Source organism: Saitoella complicata, assembly GCF_001661265.1.
Source record: "Saitoella complicata NRRL Y-17804 unplaced genomic scaffold SAICOscaffold_21, whole genome shotgun sequence".
Classification (NCBI taxonomy): Eukaryota; Fungi; Ascomycota; class Saitoellomycetes; order Saitoellales; family Saitoellaceae; genus Saitoella; species Saitoella complicata.
The window spans coordinates 335,228-349,732 of NW_017567012.1; the positions used below are offsets into that span (position 1 = coordinate 335,228).

At 56.3% G+C, this 14,505-nt stretch overlaps 9 protein-coding genes across 9 annotated transcripts; 4 read left to right on the plus strand and 5 right to left on the minus strand.

The window, feature by feature from the left end:
• Positions 1–7: 7 nt before the first annotated feature.
• SAICODRAFT_9273 (WD40 repeat-like protein) lies at positions 8–2,172 on the minus strand (the record flags this gene model as incomplete). Its single annotated transcript, XM_019171828.1, has 2 exons — positions 8–2,095; positions 2,161–2,172. The coding sequence occupies 2 exons, from the start codon at positions 2,170–2,172 to the stop codon at positions 8–10; spliced, it is 2,100 nt and encodes a 699-aa protein (XP_019022392.1).
• A 173-nt stretch (positions 2,173–2,345) lies between these two features.
• SAICODRAFT_60249 (asparaginase-domain-containing protein) lies at positions 2,346–3,994 on the minus strand (the record flags this gene model as incomplete). The annotated part of the gene is made up of 3 exons (XM_019169746.1): positions 2,346–3,550; positions 3,610–3,709; positions 3,740–3,994. 3 exons carry the CDS (start codon positions 3,992–3,994, stop codon positions 2,346–2,348), a joined length of 1,560 nt encoding a protein of 519 aa, XP_019022393.1.
• Positions 3,995–4,316: 322 nt separating this feature from the next.
• SAICODRAFT_9275 (Metallo-dependent hydrolase) lies at positions 4,317–5,702 on the plus strand (the record flags this gene model as incomplete). The annotated part of the gene is made up of 2 exons (XM_019171830.1): positions 4,317–4,591; positions 4,649–5,702. 2 exons carry the CDS (start codon positions 4,317–4,319, stop codon positions 5,700–5,702), a joined length of 1,329 nt encoding a protein of 442 aa, XP_019022394.1.
• An 88-nt stretch (positions 5,703–5,790) lies between these two features.
• Positions 5,791–7,425, minus strand: SAICODRAFT_67188 (diphthamide biosynthesis protein; the record flags this gene model as incomplete). The annotated part of the gene is made up of 2 exons (XM_019170295.1): positions 5,791–5,934; positions 5,962–7,425. The coding sequence occupies 2 exons, from the start codon at positions 7,423–7,425 to the stop codon at positions 5,863–5,865; spliced, it is 1,536 nt and encodes a 511-aa protein (XP_019022395.1). The 3' UTR covers positions 5,791–5,862.
• A 143-nt stretch (positions 7,426–7,568) lies between these two features.
• On the plus strand, positions 7,569–8,449 carry SAICODRAFT_31475 (uncharacterized protein). Its single transcript, XM_019167922.1, has 3 exons — positions 7,569–7,600; positions 7,666–7,855; positions 7,918–8,449. The coding sequence occupies exons 1-3, from the start codon at positions 7,596–7,598 to the stop codon at positions 8,296–8,298; spliced, it is 576 nt and encodes a 191-aa protein (XP_019022396.1). The 5' UTR covers positions 7,569–7,595; the 3' UTR covers positions 8,299–8,449.
• A 228-nt stretch (positions 8,450–8,677) lies between these two features.
• Positions 8,678–9,544, plus strand: SAICODRAFT_95965 (peptidyl-tRNA hydrolase). The gene is made up of 2 exons (XM_019172019.1): positions 8,678–8,895; positions 8,953–9,544. The coding sequence occupies exons 1-2, from the start codon at positions 8,857–8,859 to the stop codon at positions 9,523–9,525; spliced, it is 612 nt and encodes a 203-aa protein (XP_019022397.1). The 5' UTR covers positions 8,678–8,856; the 3' UTR covers positions 9,526–9,544.
• Positions 9,545–9,793: 249 nt separating this feature from the next.
• On the minus strand, positions 9,794–10,618 carry SAICODRAFT_49603 (mRNA triphosphatase CET1; the record flags this gene model as incomplete). Its single annotated transcript, XM_019168973.1, has 1 exon — positions 9,794–10,618. A coding segment is annotated over one exon (825 nt), but the record flags the coding sequence as incomplete, so codon positions are not given.
• A 952-nt stretch (positions 10,619–11,570) lies between these two features.
• SAICODRAFT_31479 (protein serine/threonine phosphatase 2C) lies at positions 11,571–12,653 on the plus strand. The gene is made up of 2 exons (XM_019167923.1): positions 11,571–11,608; positions 11,667–12,653. Exon 2 carries the CDS (start codon positions 11,686–11,688, stop codon positions 12,643–12,645), a length of 960 nt encoding a protein of 319 aa, XP_019022399.1. The 5' UTR covers positions 11,571–11,608; positions 11,667–11,685; the 3' UTR covers positions 12,646–12,653.
• A 112-nt stretch (positions 12,654–12,765) lies between these two features.
• Positions 12,766–14,357, minus strand: SAICODRAFT_31480 (NAD(P)-binding protein). Its single transcript, XM_019167924.1, has one exon. The coding sequence runs from the start codon at positions 13,876–13,878 to the stop codon at positions 12,820–12,822; it is 1,059 nt and encodes a 352-aa protein (XP_019022400.1). The 5' UTR covers positions 13,879–14,357; the 3' UTR covers positions 12,766–12,819.
• Between the last annotated feature and the right edge of the window lie 148 nt (positions 14,358–14,505).

Sequence of the window (14,505 nt, forward strand, 5' to 3'; positions counted from 1 at the left end):
TCGGAGTTCATGGAGCAGGCGGCGCCGGCGCCGGCGCCCCACCCAACCCACTCACCAACGTCGGCACAACCCTCCTCTTCTTCTTCTCTGGCTCCTTCGCGTCGCCATCCTCCTTCTCCTTTGCCTCTTTCTTCTCCACTACAGCCGGCCCCGTCGGCACCAGCGGCACCGATACCGACACCGACACCGGCACCCCAGCAACCATACTCGAACTCGAACTCGTCCTACTCGGACTCAGCGGCACAGGAACCCTCGGCCTCCCCCCAGCACTACCCACATCACTCCCCCTATGCCTTCTCCCCATCCCCACATCCCCCGGCCCCGGATGCACCTCCCCCAACTCCCCCTCCCCAAACACCAAAACACTAGCATACCCATCCCCATTGACAGCAACCACCCACCTCCCGTCCCCACTCCACGCCAAATCCGTGAAACCCGCATAATGCAGATTACTAGCTACCGCGATCGGGGTTGGGTGTTGGGTGTCGTAGAGGACTACGCTGTCTTGGGTTGCGACGGCGTAGATGATGCGGTAGGGGAGTGCGAAGACTGGTTTGCCTTCTTTGACGACGTCTTCTTTGCTAGGGGTGTCGGATTCGTCGTCGAGGGGTTGAGGGCGGAGTTTGTAGTAGATTGGGGAACAGCGCACCGCGACCGCTGGCTTTTTCAGTCCGGGTAGATGCGCAACAGGCGGCTTCCCCAATCCCGCCCTCGAATAAATGTAGACGGTATTAACCTCCTTCTTCTCCTCCGAAGCGTTAGCCGAGGTGGCCGAGCACGAGCCCGAGCCCGAAGCCGACGCAGCCGCCGAGTTGGAGGACGATTCGAGTCTCGGATTCCACACCCCCGCCGGCGCAAACAACAAACTTCCATCAGGAGCCCAACACAACCTCCGAAAAAAACTCAACAATTGCTCATTCGCATACAAACTCATCGTTTTGGCTCCCTTTCCTCCCCCGCCGAGACCTGCACCGACGCCCCCGGCTCCAGCGCCAGTTTCGACAGGTAAGGGCGGAAGTCCAGCAGAGCTCGAGCTCGTCGGTCCCAATTTCGGACTCGAACCCGGCCTCGCACTAGAAACGGAAACGGCCGGTAACACCATCCCAGACGGACTAGGACTAATACTCCTCCTCGACGAACTCGTAACACTCGAGAAACTACCCCGGCGGCTATGCGACGCGGGTGTAGCGAGTGGTGGGTCCATCCGTGTTGGGACGGCGCCTGGGCCTAGGTTCAGGGAGACGAGACCTGGTGTGCCGGGGGGGGAGGCGGCGGGGATGGAGGGGGTGTTTGACGTTTGGTGGTCCAAATGTGGAGGTGTGGGACGCGTGGTGGTGGTGGGGAGGAGGTGCGCAGGGACTTCCATACGGGAGGACTTCATGCCCCCACCTACCTCCAGCGTCCGCCCCCTCTCCTTCTCCTTCCCCTCATGCTGCTGCCCCACGGAATAAACATGCACACTCCGATCACTCCCTTGGGTAGCAACCCACTCCCCTCTCGGATCCCACGCAACACCTTGTACATAATGGACATGTTCCGCAATCTGCCTAACACAGGTTCCATCGCTCGCTCGATAGATTCGCGCAACGTTGTCCATGGAGCCAGTTAACACGAAGGAGCCGCAGGGGGACCAGGCTAGGTCGTAGATTTCGGAGGGGAGGGGGGGGCGGCACATTATTTTTACGCGGTAGGGGTCTTTGTCGGGGGTGTCGCCAAAGTGGGGGGTTGAGGGGGTTGATGGGGAAGAGGTCGTGGATTGGTGGTGGGTGTGTGTAGTGTCGGGAACCCAGAGTAACACATTCCCGTCATCCCCTGCGGAAGCAAGAACCTCCCCCTTGGGTGACCACCGTACCACGTTGACGGCTTGTGTATGTCGACTCAGAGTAGCCAGATACGTAACCCTCGGAAACCCGTCATCCTCCTCTGGTCCTGCACCCTCGACTCCCGGCTGTGATTGTGAGGAGGTCGATGGCAGATCGAGGCGCCAGATTCGGACGTTGTTGTCTCCGCCTGCTGTTGCGAGTTTGTTGGGGTGGGAGGGGGAGAAGTGGGCGGAGTAGATTGGTTGGGTGTCGTGCCAGCTGATTTGGATGGCCTACCCCGAACAGATACAGAGTCAGCGCACCCATGGTCATGCCCGGCAGGAGGAGGACGACATACCTTGGCCTTCATCTTGAATCCGTTGCAGAGGAGAATAGAAGGTTGGTGTTGTGACGTCTGAGCGGGTGTGCATACGCGTGCATGAAGATGCATGTGTGAGGGGAGGGTCGTGGGACACCTCCCAAGACGGCACCTTCCAGATGAGATCCTCTATTGAATGGACTGGTAATATCCTCTATAGACATCTACTGGTAATCTACTGGCACCTCCTCCACATGCAAATGCGCCCCAATCCCAACAAGCAACCCAACAACACCCCTCCACCCCCCCTCCTCCGCCAACCACAACGCCGTATGCCCATCCCCCCCAGTCCTCGCATGCACACTCACCCCTTTCTCCAACAAGTATCCGACAACTTCCTCGTGTCCGAGTTTGGAGGCGAGATGGAGGGGGGTTAAGCCGTTATAGTCGTACGTGTTGAGAAGAAGAGTTTGGTCTTCTGGAGTACAGGAATCGACGATGGATTTGATGAGCGGGAGGTTTGACTGTGAGATGGCGAGCATGAGACGGTAGAAATCCGAGATCGGGGCGGATTGGTGGGGAGGGTGGAATTGGGGTCCATCGGGGCTGTTCGTGAGTTCGCCTCGGATGCTTTGTGACATCAGCGTCGCTACTTCCGAGGATGGTAGTTTGGGTGCGATAGAGAGGAGGTAAGAAAGTTTCGTGAGTGCGGATTCGGTCGTCATATCACTTCCCGCGACGACGCCGACACGGGCCAGTGCTAGCCCGGTAGCGTAGACGGGACTAACCATTCCGTTCTGGCATTGTGTGCAGTTGACGACCACGATACCGCTCTCGACCACATCCTTGAACACCCGAAGCAGTTCCGGATCCCCCGGTGCGTTTCCCGCTCCGAATGTCTCAATGACCATTCCGGCGAGGGGGGCCGAGGTGACCATTGAGCGGACCATCATCGCGGAAATACCGGGGAAGAGACGGAGACAGAGGACTTGGACGTCGTTGATGGATTGGACGCGAAACGGGGCTGGTGTTGTTTGGCGGAGGATTAGATCCCAGTTAACCTCGATGTCGATTCCGACGCGCACGAGCGGCGCACAGTTGGGTTCGGATTGAAACGCGTCGAAACCCACCGCGGAGACCTTCGTAACCCTATTCCCCCTAAACAACCGATGATGAAAAAATAACCCGACTTCCGGGATCATCCAATGTCCGCACAACACCAAACTCGCCAACAAATTATCCCGCGCGTCATTCCGTAGTTCGGAGAGTGGGACTTGGGAACCTGTGAGGATTACTGTCTTGCCGAGGTTTTCGAGCATGAAGGAGAGGGCGGAGGAGGTGTATGCCATGCTGTCTGTGCCGTGGAGGATGAGGAAGGCGTCGAAGGAGCGGTAGTTTTGGGCGATGGAGGTGGCGATTGTGTTCCATTCTGATCCAAGGTTGGCATGTGGTGTACCGTGTGAGGAGAGAGGAGGAGGAGGCGCGTACCTTTTCGGGTGATGGACGAAGAATCGAGCAATTCGTCGTATTCGAGGATAGAATACATGACTCTCTTCCCATACGCACTCTCCGGCGTACACAGCACCCTCTTCCGCTCCACCCTCCCATCCGGCTTCACAACCCTAAACGTCTCTTCTTCCCCGTCGCGGATCTTCATCGAAGCCAAGTATTCTGGATCGTTGAACTCGGTATGTCCGGCGAGCTTGGATTCGAGGTAGTTCGGGACGGGAGCATACCCGTTCGGGGAACGTGCCATACCGATTGTGCCGCCGGTGTAGATGATGAGGACTCGTGAGGTTGTTGAGAGGGGATTGCGGGTGAAGCCCGTGCCGGGGGAGGTTGTGGATTGGGAGGATAAGGTGCGCGGTTTCATGGTGGTTGTGGTTGATTGAGAGTTGGAAAATGTTTTCTCGGTTGAAGTTGATTTTGAACAGGACTTGGGATTCGGTTGTGACTACCGCACGCTTGATAACCCTAGATTTGCGACCTCGGCACATATTCGGTCACTTCGATGAAGGGGATGGAGCAATTGGAAACTCAACCCAAAGGATAACGCAGAATAATATCCTCAGTGAGGTCTCGGCAACTGGCATCCGTAGCCGATCGGCTATATGAACCCTCGCGGCCGGGGCCCAAGCGATTAGCGACACCGCTCCAGCAACAACGCCGTTCCAACAGCCTACAGTCGGAACACTATGTCCGTTGGCATGTCCGGATCATCTTCAAACTTCTTTACCGTCCGCAACGCCCGCCTCCCAACCACCACCACATCTCCCTCCCTCGTCGACGTCACCTGCGATCCGTCCACAGGCCTCATCGCCTCCATCACCTCCTCCTCCTCATCCCCCAACACCTCGCCATCTCCCTCCGACCTCGACGCGTCCGGGTCAATAGTCATCCCACCCCTCTGCCACCCCCACCTCCACCTCGACAAATGCTTCCTCCTGGACCGATGTGCCATGGTAGACGGGTACGCTATCACTCCTCCTCCCTCCCCTCCCCTCAAGCTGACATGTTGTCCATTCAGAGGTTTCGCAGAAGCCATGTCACTCACCTCCTCAGCTAAAGCCCTCTTCACCACCGAGGATTTACTGCAACGCGGCCACAGACTCGTGAAGGAGTCGATCGCACACGGGGTACTCACCCTCCGCGCACACGTCGAAGTCGACACGACTGTGGGCCTCATATGCCTCGAGGCAGGGGTAGAGCTGAAACGCTTCTACACAGATGTGTGTGATATTCAAATCGCCGTATTCGCGCAAGACCCCATCTTCTCCCGCTCCCCCACCGAACGCGACCAAATGCTCCGTCTTTTGGGAGAAGCGGCCGGGATGGAGGGGGTCGATTGCGTGGGGTCTGCACCCTACGTAGATCGCGGTCACGAAGGGGAGAATATCGAGTTTATCGTCGAGTTGGCGAGACGGAATGGATTGATGCTCGATTTCCATATCGACTACGATATCAACCCCGATACACCATCCAACATTCCCTCGATCCTCACGCACCTCCTCGACATCCCACCCGAAGAACGTCCCCACACGACACTCGGCCACGCAACGAAACTATCCGCATACCCCGCCTCTGACCTCGCCTCCCTCGTGCACACCATCGCCACCCACGCCCTACCAGTACATTTCGTCGCACTACCGACGAGCGATACCTATATCCTCGGGCAAACCTTGCATGCGCCTGAGATTGTCGCGGCGGGGTTTGGGGTGTGTTTGGGAGTGAATAACGTACAGAACCCGTTTACGCCGATGGGGTGTGCGGATCCGATGTCGCTTTTGCCATTCTGCGTTAATTTGTGGCAGTCAGCGACTTCATCCCGCGCCGAACTCTTGATGGAGATGCTCAGCACGCGAGCCGTGCGAGCCATCGGTCGTGGACCTGGGTCGGGTGACGAGGTAGGGATGGGGTTAAGGGAGTACTTTACGGTTGGGAGGGAAGCGTCGTTCGTGGTGTTACATGGTGTGGAGAGTTTGGTGGAGGGGGCTTGTGCGGCGCCGGGTGGGGAGAGGAGTGTCGTGCGGAAAGGAAACATTGTGGGGAGGAGGAGGGTTGAGATGTGGGTCCGAGTATAGTATAGGTCTCTTCGTACCGTTCTCGCGTCTGCGCGTGGGGCGAGGCAGAGGCCTCGTATTCGGACGACTGAAACATATGCATAGCTATAGGGGATGGACGCCATGAGCTCAGTTTGAGCTCCGTGCTACATGGTTACGCTGCCATCCGCCTGACTTAAATTCAAATATCATGCCCATAATCTCTCGCAATACCCGCCCTCCCCTCCTGCACCACCGCCCCCTCCCCATCATCCTCTCCCTCCTCCTCATCCACATCAACATCATTCCCAAGCCCCTTCCACACCTTTCCTTTCTGGAGGTATTCTGCACTGGGACTAAACACGCCACCGATCGTCGTCGCGGTCACGAGTGCGCGTGCACCGTTCGACTGGACGAGGTCCGTTGTGTGGGATGGGTCGAGGGAGAGGGTTTTTGTTGCCATGGGGCGGGAGGAGGATTCGTAGCGGCCTGTGATGAGGGAGAAGTGGGGTTCGTCGTCGTCTGATGCCCATGGGTCTTTTCCTTCGTCGTCGTTACCAGGAGGATTGGAGGAGTTGAGACGCATGACTCGATCGAAGTCCGTGACCCACTCCCCCGTCCAGCTCGGCGCCTCACCACCCCTCGCCCGCAACGCGAGTCCGAGTTCGTAGGGAGTGACGACAGGACGGTAGAAATCGCGGGATTCAATCAAGGAGTTTTCGCCGCAGGCTACGAGGACGAAACATTCCACTTCCCCGAAATTTGCCATTTTGGCGGGGTTGAGTTTGCCCATCACAAACGTATACGGCTTCTTTCCGGCTTCGAAGATGAGCTTGCGGAGGTCGCTGATTAAAGTCAAATAGCCCGCTACGCCGAGTGTGCCGACGACGATTCCGATTGTTCCGGCGTCACGGGCTTTTTGGACCATCGCGTATCGACGACGGAGACGGGCGTTGGTTGTCGGTGATTCGAGGGTTGTGCGGAGGGTGAGGGGGTTGTGCGAGTAGATCGAGGATGTGAGGGAGTTGTGGGTCATGAGGAGGGTTGTGAGGGTCGTTGAGGGTGGGCCGAGGTAGAAGATAGTGTAGTCGCTCAAGGGCTTTGCTTCTGGGAGGGAGTATTCTCGGCCGGGGAGGGTGCTGGTGCTGGTTGGTGAGGAGGTGGAGGAGAGAGGAGGTACGGTGTCGATTGTGGCGTGGGTTGTTTCGATGGTATTAGTGTAGCCTGCTTCTCGTAGCCTTTGGCAGAATGAGGGAAGAGCGTGTGAGTATGTGACGTCGGACATGGCGATGACGTCTGCGTCCTTGCTCTCTAACACCTCCTCGAATCCCTTGACGGCGGCGTCCAGGTCGACTGGTCTTCGGCCGAAGACGTAGATGACGGGTAGTCTTGAGGTTGGTGACAGACATGCGCGGCCGTAGTGGACGATTGCGTCGGCTGAGATGTGTTCGGCGGCGACTTCGTCGACACAGCAGGAGCCGTAGGAGGTGTCGGCGAGAACGTAGACTTTTTGACCGTCCGTGAGGGGTTTTCGCAGCGCATCAACAACACCAGCCGCGTCGCTCAGTAACTCATCGGAGAATTGTAATGCAATATTCCTGTATCCTCCCTCCTGGATCAGCCGTACTGTCCGCTCGATCTCGTACACTTCATGAAAAGCATAGCCAGTGGCTGAGGCGGGCAATTGCTCAACTTCGACCGTACGTTCCAGCACCGCTGTCGCATCGTCAGACAGAGGAGGAGCCGTAGTCAATTCCGCAGCCATGAAGATCGAACAAGTGGTTGACGAATTCGGTATTTTCTCGGGGTGTAACGTAGACGTTTTTGTTATCGGCTGCGCCACGGGTCTGTGGCTCGCACACCCAACTTTTTCTGGAGGCCTACCAGCACTCGAGGCAGACCGCCGCTCTTTCCACCAACAACCGCCAAGTCAACATGAGGTCCGTGATATCCCTACATGAGTCTGTACAGAGCTTAGCATCGAACTAACTCGCCGACTCTTTAGGGTCCACACCTGCTACTTCTGCTCTTCCCCCGTCTACCCGGGTCATGGTATCATGTTCGTCCGTAACGACTCCAAGGAGTTCCGGTTTTGTCGGTCAAAGTGCCACAAGAATTTCAAGATGAAGAGGAACCCGAGAAAGGTTCGCTGGACGAAGGCTTTCAGGAAGGCTGCTGGAAAGGAGATGGTCATCGTATGTCACCCCTCGATCGTTGTGATTGATCCGGAACGGTTGCTAATGAGTATCATTTCCAGGACACCACGCTCACTTTCGCTGCCCGCCGCAACCTTCCCACTCGCTACTCCCGCGATCTCGTCTCGAAGACGCTACACGCCATGCGCCGCGTCGCCGAAATCCGCAAAAAGCGCGAAATCGCATTCTACAAGAACCGCATGGCCGGCAACAAGGAGCGGGAACTCAGGGAGGCGCGCAAGGTCGTGGAGAAGAACTCGGAGTTGTTGCAGGGAGAGTACGATTCCGACGAGGAGGAGGAGTTGGAGGAGGAGGTTATGGAGGTCGAGGAGGGGATGGATGTCGAGGAGGACGAGGAGGAGGAGAAGGAGAAGGTCAAGGTGTTGGTCAAGAACAGCAGGAAGAAGAAGGTCAGGATGGCCGATGGGATGGACTTGGACTAGACCACACTCGCTGGTCGAAGTGGCGAGGGGGAGTTCTATTGCAGTCGGTGTGCGGCGTGATGATACCGTGGATGTGGTGTCTGCCTGTGCCGGTTTGCCGATGTTGACTGCTGTTTGATTGTTCTTGGTTTTGGGTACACGGTTTTTGGGATTTATTTTGCATACTACATCATACCCTCTCAAGGGGCTAAAAAGACTTGATACCTTTTCGCACACTGGTTTCCTATGTCTGCACTCCCAACGGTAACCGTCAGTGACATCCAGGCAATCTTCAGTGAAATATTCACATCAAACCAATCTTACCATTCCAATACCTCTCCCTACCGAATAGAGAATAGCTCGTGCGTCCCGTGCCTCAAGAACTGTGTAACGTTGACTGTACTCTACGTAGTAACATCGCACTCTCTTCCCACAGACCGTCACGGCTTGCTTCGCATCTTCGCCCCTAGACCTAAGACCTCGCTGCTGAATCAGACGTTCTTTATCATTGTCTCCTCTTTCTTTCAGTACACAATACATAGGCAATCGGCGCAGATACGACGAGGAAAAATAGCAGGCATGGCAGCACCCGCCGTCCCAAAATCCAGAATATTACTGGTACGTAACGATCGCGAAAAAGAACAAAGTGAAGTCAGCTAACCCGACTTTCGTCAGTTATGCGGCCTCGGGAACCCAGGTAGCGGATATGCCCGAACACGACACAACCTCGGCCAAATCGTCGTGGATCACCTCCAGAAACAATTACGGTCACCCCCGTTCGCACAATCATCCGGATGGGGCGGTACGCTTTCTCTACCTCCGAACCATACGGGTGATGAAGGGGGTGTATTACTCTTCAAGCCGAGTGCGTATATGAACAACTCGGGCAAATCCGTAAAGAAGGCCTGGGATAATCTCATCACCAGCATACCCCAACCCGACAAACCACGAGCAACCCTCGTCGTTCTCTACGACGACCTAGAATCAAACTTTGGCGCCGTCAAACTCGCCGAATTCGGAAAAGGAAAAGGACACAACGGGATCAAATCCTGTAACGCGCATCTCGGGTTCGAGACCTACTTCCGGATCAAACTCGGGACGGGAAGACCGGAGAGTAGGGATCCGGAGGATGTGGCGAGGTTTGTGTTGGATCCGTTTACGGGGGGGGAGTGGGATGAGGTTGAGAGGAGTGTGGTGCCGAGGGTGATACAGATGATAGAGAAGATACGGAATAGACCATATGCATGACTTGAAGGATATCTGGCAGATCCAGGAGATATGCACTGCACACGATACGAAGCATGGTAAACCATTTGATTCGCCACTAATGATATGCATACACGTCGTCTTCATACCCATAGTTCCATACCTAATACTAACGTGCAGAACTCAGTTGCAACTCTACCAGAAGCCCACGCCACACCTGCAATCACCACCCCGCATCCTCAACCCTGCCCCCACCATGCCCTCCCTGCCCTTGCCCATGCCCATGCGCAGGCCCCAAGTCCTCCCTCCCCTGCCTCGCCAACATCCTAACATTATCAACAAAAACCTGCACGAACCCATCAAACGTAACCCCATCCCCCCCCTCCGGTCCCTTCCCCTGACTAACCCTCCTCATCAAATCCCGCAGCTTGGGGATATCGGATAACTCCACCTCGAGTTCGTGTGTTTTGCGATCGACTTGGGTTAGGTCGACTTGAATGTGTTGGTGGGTGTACTGCATGCGGTCTTTGTCGCGTTGGGTTGTGGGGGAGAGGTGGGGGGGTGGTGGGGACGCGCGGTGTTCGTAGTTGATCGTGAGGCGCCAATCGAAGATTGAGGTTGGTGAGTAAACGTGTAAATCCGCAATCTTTTCTTTCGCGATCACTTCCAACACCTCCCCCGTCTTTTTGTCGACACTTACGCGGGTACGGTTTGGGCCCGAGGTAGCAGGGTAGAATTTGTCGATTTGGCGGAGGTGTTTGTACTCGATTTGGGCGCGGTGGGCGCGGGATAGGTGGCTTTCTTGGACTTGTTTGTTGAGGAATTCGTTGTAGTCGCGGTGTTGTCTTTGGGTCATGTCTGCTTCGAAGCGGAACCATTTTTTCTCGTTTCGGCCGAATTCGTCGATGACGACGTCGGACAATACGGGGAGATAGACTCGTTGCTTGGTGTCTATATCGATCAATCGTCCCAGTTTGGCTTCGATTTCGATGGTTGCGCCGGGTGGGGGTTGGAGGTGGGGTGGAGCGGCGTGGATTGTGGTGTAGAAGAAGTTGCAGACGGCTTCGGTGATGGGGTTGATCACTGGCTGATTATTGATCGTAGGTTCGAGTCTGCGTGTGGAAGGCGAGGAGGTTGCGGGGGGTGGGTGCACCGTGGTTTGTCGCGAGGGTGTATGCGCGACGGATGAATCCGACCTCTTGCGTTTCGCTGGCGGTGGTGTCGAATCCGAGATCGACGACTTCCTCTGGTCTCCGGTCGCGACTGCGGGTCCAGCGTTCACAGGAGGCGCGGGCGCATTCATCTGGCTCGGTTTCTCGTCTCTCCCATTCCCACTCGCAGTGCCCAAACTCCCCACCGTATCTCTGAGCACAACACCCTCACTCTCCCTAACCTTCCTCGTCTCCGTAGGACCCTGCGTCCCATCCTCTTCGATCGTGATATCGGTACCAGGCGCGACACGTATCGGCGCATCCCGATCGTCAACAACATTCGCATCATCGTGCAACACGACGGCACTCTCCTCCCCTCCAACCAAGTCCTCGTCTGCTTTCTCACCGTCGGCCATGGCGTCGACAGCCTCCATCCTCTCATCTAACCCGACGTCATCGTCGACTTCGGCCTCGCGCTCCTCGATCGCGGTTCGTTCGGCCCAGACTTGACCGTTTGGCGCGGGGGAATCAGCGGAGTCAGCGAGCATGGAGGAGATATCCATCGTGCTGCGGCGGCGGTTGGGGTTTGGGATCAGTGGTGAAGGCGAACGGTCGGTGCCGTATGACATTTGCAATTGCGCAGGGCAAGTTGAGCAAGTTGAGCAAGTTGAGCGTCCCTCCCAGTTGCAGTTGGCCGTGACGTCGCGATCCGGGTGGGTGCGGCGAACGCGCTCACGTATACATGCAGGCTGGTGTCCGGACAAGGGGAACACGGGAGGGAGAGATACATGGGGGGTTTCGGTAATAGATTGGAATGGATATACGGCTACATGGCAAATGACCTGCTCGCCCACGACCGGGCGCAGTGATTTCAGGTGAGCGTCGAACTTTATATCGTGTGACCCCGAGGGCGCTTTCTCCTGCGGCTGCCCCGCCCAGACCTAACCACCAAAGAACAAGACAAGAGCAAAAAGGTTGGTACCACGCGGCGGCGATGGCAACGACGTCGTCATGCTAATGGAATCAAAACAGCCAGCACGCATCCGCAACCATGTCCTCCCCAACCGCCGCCTCCTCCTTTGGCGTAACCACCGAATCCACCACGATCACCGACCTCGGCGTCTTCCGTGCCCAGGGCTCCCGCAACCACCAGGAAGACCGCTATACTGTCCTCTCCCCCTCCTCGGACCCCGCCGGCGATATCCCACCCAACTACGCCTTTTACGCAATCTACGACGGCCACGGATCCGCCGCAGTTTCCTCCCACGCTCGCGCAAACCTTCATAAATATTTATTTGGGAGTAAGGCATTCAGGGAGGGTGATTTGGAGGGCGCGATGAGGGAGGCGTTCAAGAAGGAGGATGAAGCGTTGTTCGAGATGTTACTCGAGGTGAATGACGAGGAGTGGCGGAAAGGCGGATCAACAGCCTGTGCAGTCCTCCTCGACCTCTCCTCCTCCCGTCTCGTCGTCGCGGACGTGGGTGACTCCCGCGCAGTCCTCGCCGTCTCGTCGGAGGGAAAATTAACCCCCCTCCGCCTCTCACGCGATTTCTCACCGACGGATCCGGATGAGCATGAGAGGATTGAACGAGCGGGAGGTCAGGTGGATAATGAGACCCATCGTGTGGGCGGGATAAATATGTCTCGTGCGTTGGGTGATTTCGCGTATAAAACCCCTCTGGTGGAGTCGAGAGACCCGCCGCCTGCGATTCGGGTTGCGAGGGCTGAGGGGAGGGAAATCACCTCTGACCTCATCTCGCGTGTGCCATTCGTCCGATCGTTCGACTTGCACCCGCCAAGCCACCACACCGAGGGGAAGGAGACACCATTCCTAGTCCTCGCCTCAGATGGTGTCTGGAATGTGTTGTCCGACGAAGAAGTCGTCAGGATTTTGGGAAAGGGGATTAAGGCTGGATTGAAGTTGGAGGATTTGGTGAGGGAGGTTGTGGAGACGCTTGGGAAGAAGGAGTTTAGTGATAATGTTAGTATGGTTTGTGTTAGGTTTGGGTGAGTGGGCGGAGCTGATGATACCTAGAAGAAGAATACACGGAGATTAACGTTTACTTGGGCGTGGCACGCGATTACACGTGCTGTTCGGGCAAAAGTGTGTTATTAATGTCGTGTTCGTAACCAGCGAAATGCAGCAAGGTATCGAACGCACAAACTGTAATCATACTGTCACAACCTAGAAATCCTTCAAGACATCCTTAATCTCCTCCCCACCCTCCTTCCACATAACCTCCTTAATCTCACCCCACACCTTCGCCGACACACTCTGTCCCTTCTCACTCAGAATCCAATCACTCTCCTCCCTCGGTTTACACTCGCTCCAAAACACACCACTGCTCTTCTCGCCTCCGACGCCTTGGAAGACATCGTGGCCCGCACCGGCGGCTTCGGGGGCCGCGGCACACCAGACGAAGGTCCGGGAGCCTTGTTCGGTTGTCCGAGCGAGTGCTTGTTGAAAGAGGTAGAAGCCCCATGATTGGTCTTCGCGGCCGAGTTCGGAGAAGCAGAAGCCGGGGTTGGGACAGTATACGCTGATTTTCTTGTCCTCTGTGGAAGTGGAGGAACGGAGGACTGAAGCGATCTTGCGAGCGACGATCAGGTCGAGGAGTTTAGATATGAAATAACGGTCTTGACCCTGGAAACGGGAGGGGTCGTTTAAGGCTGCGAGGGGGCGTTCGGTGTCTTGCTCGGGGAATTTGGCCCAGAAGTGGACTTCGGAGCCGACGAGGATGAGGCGGGGGGTTGAGGTTGGGTCGAGCTTCACGGTGCGGCGGAGGAGGGGGAGGAGGAGGAGGGCGAGGAGGGTTGTTGAGAGGACGTTTGTTTGGAGGGTTAGTTCCCAGTTGTCGGGGGTTGTGTTCCAGGTGTTTGAGGCGATTCCGGCGTTTTCGAGGAGGATGTCGAGACGGCTGCATTCCCTCTCCACACGCTCGGCGAACTTCCGGACATTGTCGAAACTGGAGAGGTCTAATTGCCAGACTTCGAGCTTGCCCTTGAAGTTTGTGGTTTTGAGGATATCGGCTTTTGCCTTTTCGCCCTTATCGACGGAGCGGACGGCGAGGATGAGGTGAGCGGGGTTCATGGCCGCGAGGTGACGTGCTGACTCGAGACCGAGACCGACGTTTGAGCCGGTGACGATGACGGTCTTGCCGGTCAAGTCGGCCTTTGCAACGGGGAGAGCGGAAGAGTGGAAGAGTTGATCCCAGACGAAGCCGAGGTAGGAGAAGGGAGCCATGGTGATTTGACTGTATAGAGAATCGATTGAGGATGAGAAGGGGTGGTTGGGGGTATTTAGGGAGATCGAGCTTGGAGGGTGTTGGGTTCGAAGTTTGCTGGCAGTCGGACTTCGGAAGATATGTTGATCCGGTGTGACGTCGACGATCGATCCAGATCCCCCACGCGCGCCACACCCGCACAGGACAGCGAATTTTGGCCCCGCTGAACATCACTTGAAGGTTGCTGCCCTCAAGAATAGTCAAGACCGTTTTGCAGAATGGGACATCAAGTCGTTGGACGAGGTGCAGCATCCTCATGTCGAAGAGCAGCCAGTAGATGTTATTGCACATCTTCGTGTTCATGATGGTTGGAGTTGTTTGCACTGTGGTGAAGGTCTGAGCGAGAATCAAGACAATGTGAAGAGACACCTTCGCACGGTACAGAAGGTGTTTGGCGGTAAAGAAGAGAGTGATTTTCAAGCGTGTCTACTTCAAACACTGTTCCGTGACAAGAAGACTTAGGGTTAGGGTTAGGGTTTAGGGTTAGGGTTAGGGTTAGGGTTAGGGTTAGGGTTAGGGTTAGGGTTAGGGTTAGGGTTAGGGTTAGGGTTAGGGTTAGGGTTAGGGTTAGGGTTAGGGTTAGGGTT